The 10,057-nt window shown below is 48.0% G+C and overlaps 1 protein-coding gene across 4 annotated transcripts; it reads right to left on the bottom strand.

Annotated features, from left to right (window-relative positions):
- Positions 1-187: 187 nt before the first annotated feature.
- On the bottom strand, positions 188-9,489 carry LOC121062614 (zinc finger protein 271-like). Of its 4 annotated transcripts, XM_040542728.1 has the most exons (5): positions 9,395-9,489; positions 8,158-8,284; positions 7,576-7,683; positions 6,367-7,250; positions 603-2,054 (listed from the first exon to the last, which is right to left on the bottom strand). In XM_040542728.1, exons 2-5 carry the CDS (start codon positions 8,189-8,191, stop codon positions 663-665), a joined length of 2,418 nt encoding a protein of 805 aa, XP_040398662.1. In that variant the 5' UTR covers positions 8,192-8,284; positions 9,395-9,489; the 3' UTR covers positions 603-662. The 4 variants fall into 4 exon arrangements, with proteins under 4 accessions (XP_040398661.1, XP_040398662.1, XP_040398659.1 ...); XM_040542727.1 differs by lacking the exons at positions 6,367-7,250; positions 7,576-7,683; positions 8,158-8,284; positions 9,395-9,489 and adding exons at positions 2,521-2,622; positions 3,471-3,527 and having other exon boundaries at positions 188-2,341; XM_040542725.1 differs by lacking the exons at positions 6,367-7,250; positions 7,576-7,683; positions 8,158-8,284; positions 9,395-9,489 and adding exons at positions 2,521-2,622; positions 5,084-6,310 and having other exon boundaries at positions 603-2,377.
- Positions 9,490-10,057: the final 568 nt, after the last annotated feature.

Raw genomic sequence — 10,057 nt, 5'->3', positions numbered from 1 at the left:
GACAGTTTTCCTCCAGAACGCAGGGTTGCCAACATCCATTCCCCCTCTCACATTTTTTTACAGCAGCAATCCCTTCCTGCCACGCAGGAGCAATTCCAGATACAGGTATTTAAATAGCAGAAAAATACAAGGTAAACATAAGATTAGGAACAGAGGGCTTTTTATTATTATTATTATTATTATTATTATTATTACTGAGGTTAAATACATACAGTAGGGAGGGAAGGATGTGCATGGGAAGACAGATTTCTATGGTATCTCGGGGTGCTGATGAGCAGCCAGGGCAGATGCCCCAGCCTGGGGAACGCCGCAGGATTTAAGGGCTTTGAAGCCAGGTGCTGGGATGGACAGACAACCTGAACCCCAGAACAAGATGGTTTGACTGGGGGAGATGGGAGTGAGTGGATCAACACACATCAAGCCCTTGAAGCAAACTCAATAATAAGAAATAATTAGAAAAAAAATAATAATTATATTATTTAGTCTCACTAGCCTACTTTAGATCATTTGTGTGTTTTGTGGTGTTTTTCATTTTTCCTGAAGACTGCAAAGGTGGAAAGATTGAACAATACCTAGGCAAAGCACTGATTTTTCTTATTTGCGATGTGATGTCTCGCCCCAATCCAGAACTCTGGGTGCTTACAGAGTTTTTCTCCCCAGTGCTATCTCTGGTGTTCACCAGGGTTTGACCCCTCCTCAAACCACTTTGTGCACTCGGGACACTGAGGAGAGTTCTGCTGCAGGGCGAGCTGCAAGTTCTGCTGGAAGCTTCTCCCGCACTGCCGGCATTTGCAGAGCCTGTCCCTTCCGTGCACTCGCTGGTGCACGAGGAGGTTGGACCTCCTGCTGAAGCTCTTCCCGCACACCGGGCACGGGTAGGGCTTCTCGCCTGTGTGTGTGCGCTGGTGGGCGATGAGGTCCGAGCTCTGCCCGAAGCTCTTCCCGCACTCGTGGCACTTGTAGGGCTTCTCCCCGGCGTGCAGCCTCTGGTGCCGAACGAGGCTCGACCGGTTGCTGAAGAACTTCCCGCACTCACCGCACTGGTAGGGCTTCTCACCAGTGTGGAAGCGCTGGTGGGCGATCAGGTCCCCACTCTGCCCAAAGCTCTTCCCGCACTTGGCGCACTCGTAGGGTTTAATCCCCGTGTGCAGCCTCTCATGCCTGAAAAGCGTTGATCTCCCCCGGAAGAACTTCTCGCACTCGGAGCAGTGGTAGGGCTTCTCCCCCGTGTGCGTGCGCTGGTGGACGATGAGCTCCGAGCTCTGCCCAAATCGCTTCCCACACTCTTCACACTTGTAGGGCTTCTCCCCTGTGTGCATCCTCTGGTGCCGGAAAAGATTTGACCTGTGGCTGAAGCTCTTGCCACACTCGGGGCACTCAAAGGGCTTCTCGCCGGTGTGCGTCCGTTGATGGACGATGATATCGGAGCTCCTGGTGAACCTCTTCCCACACTCGTGGCACTTGTAGGGCTTCTCCCCCGTGTGCACCGTCTCGTGCCTGATGAGTGTCGACCTGTCCTTGAAGCACTTCTCGCATGTCGAGCACTGGTAGAGCTTCTCCTCCACGTGGACCCTCTGGTGGAGGTTGAGGTCCGAGCTCTGGCTGAACTCCGCTCCGCACTCGTAGCATTTGTAGCGCCGCTCGCCCACATGCCGCCGGCAGTGCTGCAGCAACTTGGGCTTGTCCCCGAAGCACTTCCCGCACTGGGGGCACTGGTAGAGCTGGTCTCCTGTGTGGACCTTCTCGTGGACAAGAAGCCTTGATCGGTGCATGAAGCTTTTCCCACACTGTTGGCATTTAAAGGGCTTTTCTCCCACGTGGATCCTCTTGTGCCTGATGAGCAGCGACCTGTCCGGGAAGCACTTCTGGCACTTGGGGCACTCGTAAAGCTTCTCCCCAGCGTGTGTCTTCTGGTGGACAATGAGGTTGGAGCTCTGCCTGAAGCACTTCCCACACTCGTGACACCTGTAAGGCTTCTCTCCCGTGTGGATTCGCTGGTGCACGATGAGGTTCGAGCTCTGGCCAAACCTCCTCCCGCACTCCTCGCACGTGTACTTCTTCTCTCTGGTGGCGGCCCCGTGCCGGGCTTTGGAGCCGTCGAGGATTTTCACGTCCCCTCCACGAGGTATGAGATGAGCTGCAGCCTTCACAGCCTTGCCTTCTCCCCGCCTCTGCTCGGCCTCAGGAGCTGCCTCCGGCTGTGTGCCCTCTGAGCTGCTCCCTGACCGTTTGCTGGCCGCAATGCCAGTGGCGATGCCGGTGGCAATGCTGGGATCTCCCCTTCCTTCCTCGTGTCCTTGTGTTGGGCTCGGTTCAGCCCTTGCTCTCCTCGGGGTGCATCCTGCTGGGGGGCACAAACGAGAGAAACGTTTTAAATCTGGAAGGGAAACGAGGTCACGGAGTGGGGTGGGAGATGATAGAAGCCCGAGAGCGAGAGCTGAGCCGTAGCAAGTCTGAATCGTGGTCGGGGGTGAACCCGGGGGTCCGGGGGGGGGGGTTTCTGGGGCGTCAGTGCCTCACCTCCAAGGGGATCTCCAGGGGTTTTTTCTTCTTGCATCCCTGGGGTTGGAAGCTCTCCAGGCTGCTCCATGCAAGCTGGTTTCGGGAAAGGGAAGCCCTGCTCTGTGGGTTGAAAGTGGCAAAAATTTATCAAAATTAGAAATGAAATTAAAAATACAATTGGAAATAAGATTAGAAATAAAATTAAAAGTACAATTAGAAATAAGATTAGAAATAAAATTAGACATAAAGAGAAAAAGAAAATAAAAAATAAAAATACAGTAAAAGTGCAATTAAAATATAATTAGAATACAATTATAAATAAAATGAAAAAGAAAAGGAAAAGAAAAAAGAAATTTAGAAATGAAATTAGAGATAAAATGGAAAAATAAAAATAAAAATAGAAAAATGGAAAAGAACAAAATTAGAAATAAAATTAGAAATAAAATAGAAAAGAAATATAGAAATAGTAAATAAAAATAGAAAAAATATTAGAAATAAAATTAGAAATAAAGTTAAAAAGAAAATAAAAAAGAAATAGAAAACAAACAATAAAATTAGTAATGAAAAGATAAAATAAAAATGGAAAAAATAAAAATAGAAAAGAAAAAGTAAAATAAGAAAAAATAAAAATTGAAAAAATAAAAATAGAAAAGAAAAATAATAATAGACAGGAAAAAATAAAAATAGAAAAAAATATAGACAAGAAAAAAATAGAAAAGAAAAACTAAAATCAGGAATAAAATTAAAAAGAACGAAGGAAAGAGAAGAAATACAAAAAAACAAACGAAGCCCAAGAACAAAAGTAAAAATAACCGCTCAAACAGCCCCAAACACAACCAAAGCCCCCCCTCCTCACCGCATCCCCCCGCAGCGCCGCGCTGGCACCGCGGGGCCCGATCCCCGCACCCCGGCCCCCCACCCCGGCTCCTCCATCCCGCTGCTTCCCCCCCCCCAGGCCCCCCCATTACCGGGCCGCCGCCCCGCGCTGCTCCGGCTCCGGCCTCGGCCCCGGTCCCCGGCCCCGGCTCGGCCCAGTCCCGGGGGGGCGGCGGCCGGGAGGAGCCGTCCCGGGGGGGTGCCGCCGGCCCCGGATGGGATTCGCGGCCCCGCTGCCGGCCTCGCCTCCTCCCGGCCCCGCGGCCTTTGTTCGCTGCTGCCTCGCTTCCTTCCCGGACGGATTGCGGTCTTTTTTATGGGCTTCTTTTTATTTTGTATTTTTTTATTTTTTACTTTTTACTTTTGTTCGTTTACTTTTTATATTTACCGTGTTCTTCCTTTATATTCTTAGTTTTTACTTTTTAATTCTTTTTCATTTCTTTATATTCTATTTTTTACTTTTTTATTATTTTTCATTTTTATTTCTATTTCCGGTTTTATTCTTGTTTTTCTTTTATTTTTCTTTTATTCTTATTTTTCATTTTGTATATTTTTCTTTTTCTACTTTCTATTCTTATTTATATTTTTATATTTAATTTTATTTTCAGTTTTCATATTTAATTTTATTTTCAGTTTTTAAATTTTTTACTTTATATTTTATACTTTATTTTTATTTTTTACTTTTTTATACATTTATTTTTTTACATTGTATCTTTTTACTTTATTATTCTTTTACTTTTTAAGTTTTATACTTTTATTCTTTTTGGGTTTTATTTTTTTTACTTTTTATTTTTACTTTTGTCATACTTTTATTCTTTTACTTTATTTTTTACTTTTTAATTTTTACCCTCTTATTCTTTTACTTCTTATATTTTTATATTTTTACTTTATTTTTCAAATTTCCTTTTTAATCTTTCTACTTTTAATTTTACTTTTTTTTAACCTTGTTTGGTTTTCTTTGCTTTTTGTGTTTTGCTTTTTATTTTCATTTCTTTTTTATATGTCTGCTTTTCATGTTTCTACTCTTGTTTTCTACATTTTTATTTTTGCCTTTTATATTTTTATTTTAAATGTATTTATTATATTTTTTATTTGTCTTTATTTTTGTATTTTCTATTGATTTTATGTATTTTTTAACTTCAGGATTTGGAGACAAAGCAGATGACTTTCCCGACAGCCTAATAATGAGAGATCTGCAGTTGCCTTGTCCCTGTTTGCAAACTCCTGGGTCCTCCAGGTCTCTGGAAGGTCTTTGTGATCCCCAAGGAAAATGCACAGTAGAAAATAGGACCAACTTTTCAGGCTCTTAGCTCTATCTGTGGTCCAATTCAACCATCACCTATGTGTCCCCCTCCTCCAAAAAAATCCCGTAGTCTTGATCTGCCACCAACCCTAGGGGATGCCCATAAAGGTCCTCCTTAGTTGAAGTGTGTGCTGGCAAAGTCGTTTTTTGTTTGTTTGTTTTTTGTTGTGTTTTTTTTTTTTTTTCTATCCAAGTGGAAAGGACTGTGGTGGACTCTCCTTCCTCTGCATTGCATGGGTATCCCATTGTCCCCATGGCTGGAGCAGAGGAACTTGGAGAACAAGTACAAGTTCTTGGAGAACTTGTAGGAGCCCACTTCATATTTTTTTGCCCAAGAATAGCAACTTGTGAAAAGCCCTCCCAGCCTTCACTCTCTGAGAAACAACAGCCCTGTAAACGTACCCATTGCATTTCTGCTCGCAGGTCCTGAAGCGGGTCTGGTTTCTACCTCTCAAGAAGCTCATGTTCTGGAGATCTTCCCTTGTGGAGTCGTTGTTTCAGTGACTCATGGACAGGAAGACCTCTTGGCTTCTGACATGGCTTCAGTGATGGAAATAGTCTTCTCCTTTCTAACAGGACACAGTCACAGACCCCAAATTAGGTTGGAAAAGAGCTCCTAGGTCATCAAATCCATCCTTGTAGGCAGAGTTGTCTGGTCTGTCCATATAGAAATTGTGCTCTTAACCTCTTAAGAACCAGCGTTGGATCCTCTTCCTTCAGGAAACTCCACCCCAAGCCCGATCTGCGGTGTGTGGACAACGTAGGTCATTGGGTGGATGGTTGGACTTGATGATCTTAAGGGTCTTTTCCAACCTAAATGATTCTGTGATTCTAAAATTCTAACTTCTTGAGCCTCAGCTTGGACATGGGCTCAAGTGGGAGCAAGGTGCCTAAACATGAAGACTTCTCAATTTCTCCACCAGGTAATTTCTCAACCTCCTAAATGATGAGCGGGGATAGAGAATACAGGTGACTGAAGGCAGCACAGGGAGGATGAGTACCAGTCGTAGGAAACCCAGACAGAAAAGACACTAGTGCCCCAGAAGATGTGCTTCAACCCAATCTCCTCTGCCACAATTCGAAATGTGCCTTGTTTCCAGGACCCAGCTGGACCTGGGGAGGCTTTGTACAGTTCCTGAAAGTGGAGGCCAATTCCTCCATGCATTACAGGCCAGAAATGTGGATTTACCTCGAAGAAGATAAGTACCTGGGGGTCAGACATGGGAGGAGACGCGCCAAGCGGCCAAACATTGTGAATTTGATGAACGTCGTGAACGTCATGAGGAGTTAGGAAGGTGCCTCTGGAGACCTGGTTTTCCTAGGGTCACACTGGCCTATTTAAACATGGCATCAGTGTAAGTAGTACAAAACCCACTGCACTTTCTGAGCCCATCCACCCTACACACTGCATTTAGCGACTGAATTTCCTTCTTGACCCACCCTCTGAAGTATTTATAGTCCTTCTTGTGCACGGACTGGTTCATTTTTAATGGAACTTCACGTTTGCTGACTGATTTCTGGGCTTTTGTAGGCACAAGCACAGCTACAAAAGTTCTTCTGTCTAGGTTTAAGTGCAAAGACCATCTCCCACGCTCGGATATTCTATATATCCATCTCCTGCATGCAGTTTCCGTTATTTAGCAAGGCAGGATCTCACACTGGATGACCTTCCACACTTGGAGTGCTGATTTTTCTCCTCTGTGAGTTTTCTGGTGCACGGAAAGGTGCGAGCTCTGCCCAAAGCTCTTCCCGCACTCAGCACATGTGTAGGGTTTCTCTCCCGTGTGCACGCGCTGGTGTTGAATAAGTTTCGACCGCACGCTGAAACATTTCCCACACTCTGAGCACTGGTAGGGCTTTTCTCCTGTGTGCGTTCGCTGGTGGACAATCAGGTCTGAGCTCTGTATGAAGGTCTTCCCACAGTCGGGACATCGATACGGTCTCTCTCCAGTGTGCTGCCTTTGGTGTTTAATAAGGTTTGACCTTTTGCTGAAGCTCTTCCCACACTCGCAGCACTGGTAGGGCTTTTCCCCTGTGTGGGTCCTCCGGTGCGCGGTCAACGTTGAGCTCCGTGTAAAGCTTTTCGCGCACTCGGGGCACTTGTACATTTTCTCGCCCGTGTGCACCCTCTGGTGCGTCACGAGGCTGGAGCTCCTGTTGAAGCACCTCCCACACTCGGGGCACTGGTAGGGTTTCTCCCCGGTGTGGGTCCGCTGGTGGACGATGAGGTCTGAGCTCCTCATGAAGCTTCTCCCGCACTCCAGGCACTTGAAAGGTTTCTCTCCCATGTTGTCTCTCGGAGGCGTAAGCAAGTCCCTGATCCAGCCACCCTCCTGCCCATGCTCAGGCGGCCTTTCCACAGGCTCCTCCTGGATGGGGGTTTCTCCAAGGTTGGCATCAGCTGCTCCACAAAGTGTCCTGCTCCCCATTTTCCATGTTAGCAGACCCTGCTGGCTCCCACGGGCGCTGTGTTCGAGCATCACCCACGTAACTGCACGCCTCTGTGCTTGCTCAGCATCTTGGTCTCCAGCACTCTCCTCCTCCATCTCCCCGTCCATCCCAGGAGGTGCTGTGACACAGAGAGAAGCCAGACAGGTTATTTCCTAGGCCAGGTAGCAATAACATTAAGGGGAAAGTGTAGGAAAAGCTGAGGCACCAATTAACCAGACAGGACAATTGGCTGAAGTTCTGCTTCCATCATTTCCCAGGGATGGAAGATTGGGAAGACAATGGAGAGGAAATTCATTCTGATTTCCAGTTAGGGTCAGTGGAACTATATCTCATAGTAGGATCCATCACATTTTGGCTAAAATCCTGATGTGGGATTGATAGGAAATAATAGCATGTGCTGATGTAGGTAGTCATTGTCTCTGCCAACTACATCCCATCCTCACCTTCCTGCCTGCTGCTCAGGACTTCTTTCTTCTCCATTTCTTGAAGCTTTGGGGCCCAGTGCTCTCCTCCCTCCTGGGTGAGCAAGTCTGGCTCAGCAGCAGGAAAACCTGTCCCAGAGGAGATAACGGCATGAGGGATTTGAGAATTGAGGAGTATTTGTGAGTGAAAGAAATCTGAACTTTCTCCTGACTTGAGGGATATGGGGTGGGAAGGGCGGTGATACGGTCACCTGGGTTACCTGCGTGAACGTGAGTCCTCTACCATCAAATGTTTGACCTGCCTGGACCAAAACCAATCTTTGGGATGGAGATAGTGCAGAAAAAGGGGAAAAGTTGCCCCAGGAGAAGACAGATATTTCCATTCCCTGGAAAACAGTACGGATGAGAAGAGGAAAGGGGTTTGCCTTAATGTTCATCCTCACTCTGGCTCCCAGGAGGAACATCAAGGAGAGGATTTGCCTCACTCTTGAATGCCACAGAGCTCACGCCATCCCAAAACTGAGACTGTCTGCAACATAAAGGCCAGAAGCCAAAGTTCTAGGAGCTCTTGGCTTCAAAACTCCAAGGGCCAGGACTCCTTACCCAGAGATGTGATGGTCTCGTAGTTCTCCAGCATGACATCCACATAGAGAGTCCTCTGCACAGGGTCGAGCAGGGCCCATTGCTCCTTGGTGAAATACACAGCCACCTCCTCGAAAGTCACGGGCTCCTGCAGCAGCAAGAGATCCCACTTCAATATGTGAGGATGCCACCCCACCATGCAAAAAGGAGAATAAAAATACATGAATAAATAACGGGAGGAAAGAAGCAAAATAGCTCAAGCCCCTCCCAAGCAACCAAAGAGAGCAGTGGGGCATTCAGGCAAGAAAATGAGGATGTGCTGCTCCTCCCGGGAGGAGACTCATGGATCTGAAAGTTTTTGTACCCAAAAAAACAGGTGTCTCCTTTCCCCAAAGGGCTGATTTTCTGGTGTATGACCATTGTCGCCGAAGAAATGTTGTGGTTCTTGTTTTGTTTTGTTTGTTTTTGTTTTCTGCACATCATCTCTCCTTCCATTCTCTTTGCTTCCTGCCCCATCCCCAGAGCAAACCCTCCAAATCCCTCTGTCGAATTGTCTACCTGAGCCAGTTTCATTGTGTCCATCACTTTTATTTTTGATGTTTCAGGACATTTGTCTATTCTGGTTTAAGACACAGCAGCCCATCAGTGCTAGGAAAGAGAAAAAAAAAAAAGGAGAAAAAGGAGAAAGGAAAAAAGAAAGATGCCCATTTTGGGGTGCTAAGCTGAAATTTAGAGCTTCATTGTGACTTCTGGACATCTAGGATGAGCCCAGCAGTGGCTCTGCCAGCCCTACAACACCAGCAAGCTTGTGGGGAGTGGGGAAGAAGAGGGCAAAATGGGGAGGGGATGGGGAGATTCAAGTGTCAGGACAACCCATCTCTGTCCCTTTGTCCTGTCCCCTTGGGGACCTCAGAGCCCTAGGGAGGACATGTCCCCTGCTGTCCTCATGCACGGGGGGGGGGCTCACACGGAGTCCAAGGGATGCTGGGGTTTTGTGGGGCTCATACCCAGCACGGAGGCTGGGGATTGTAGCCAGTCCGAGGGGTGCAGGGGGGGACTGCCGGGGGTTCCTACTTACACCGGGGGGGGAGTCAGCAGTGAATCCATATCCTCTCCGAGAGGTGTCGGGGAGCCCATATCCAGCCCCCGGGGGGTCCACAGGGGTCGTACTCAGACCAGGGAGGAACGGGGAGGGGGGGAGTACCCATCCCGGCGGGAGCCGTACCCTCCCCGGTAGCCCCCCATCCCTGCCGATTACCTGCACAGCAGCGGCGGCAGCACCGGAGCCGGCTCCGAGCACCGGAGCTCCCCGGTCTCCGCTTTGTTCTCGGTTCCTGCAACCCCAACCCCTTCCTGTGCGTCCCCCGCCTCTTCCCGGGCCGGATCCCGCAGCATCCTGCCCCCCTTCGGGCCCCCCCGCAGCATCCAACCCACGGAGCATCCTGGTCCCGGAGCAAACTGGTCCTGGAGCATCCCGGTCCCGGAGGATCCCGGTCCCGGAGGATCCCAGTTCTGAAGCATCCAACCCACAAAGCATCCAGGTCCCGGAGGATCCCAGTCCCGGAGCATCCCAGTTCTGAAGTGTCCAAGCCCGGACCTCCCCGTTCCTGAAGCATCCAACCACCAGAGGATCCTCGCTGCCCCCAGCAGCAGCCATGCTCTGGCTCAAATCCAGCTCCCATTGGGTTGTTTTGCCCTGCCAGGTCAAGTTTCCCATTCTTTTTGGAGTAAGCAGCTTCCTCCATAGTGATTTAAAATAATCCCACACAGAATTTCCACGTTCAAAATTTAATATATTTAATTACAAGGAGTATTACTAATTCTTTTACATATAAATCCATGCTAAATAATTCGTGCTTTCACACGCAAAGCCAAATTCGTCAATGGAGTTAGGAATGGAAAACTGGAGCCCCCAAATGGG

Source organism: Cygnus olor, chromosome 33 (genome assembly GCF_009769625.2).
Source record: "Cygnus olor isolate bCygOlo1 chromosome 33, bCygOlo1.pri.v2, whole genome shotgun sequence".
NCBI lineage: Eukaryota > Metazoa > Chordata > Aves > Anseriformes > Anatidae > Cygnus > Cygnus olor.
This window is presented reverse-complemented; position numbering and strand designations above follow the sequence as displayed.

Excerpts from the sequence above, each read along its gene's own strand:
- LOC121062614 (XM_040542728.1), bottom strand. The coding sequence starts at position 8,191 with ATGCTGGAGAACTACGAGACCATCACATCTCTGG. Across the intron at positions 7,684-8,157 it reads CGAGACCATCACATCTCTGG|GTTTTCCTGCTGCTGAGCCA; the intron begins GTAAGGAGTCCT and ends CCTCTGGGACAG. Across the intron at positions 7,251-7,575 it reads CCTGAGCAGCAGGCAGGAAG|CACCTCCTGGGATGGACGGG; the intron begins GTGAGGATGGGA and ends TCTGTGTCACAG.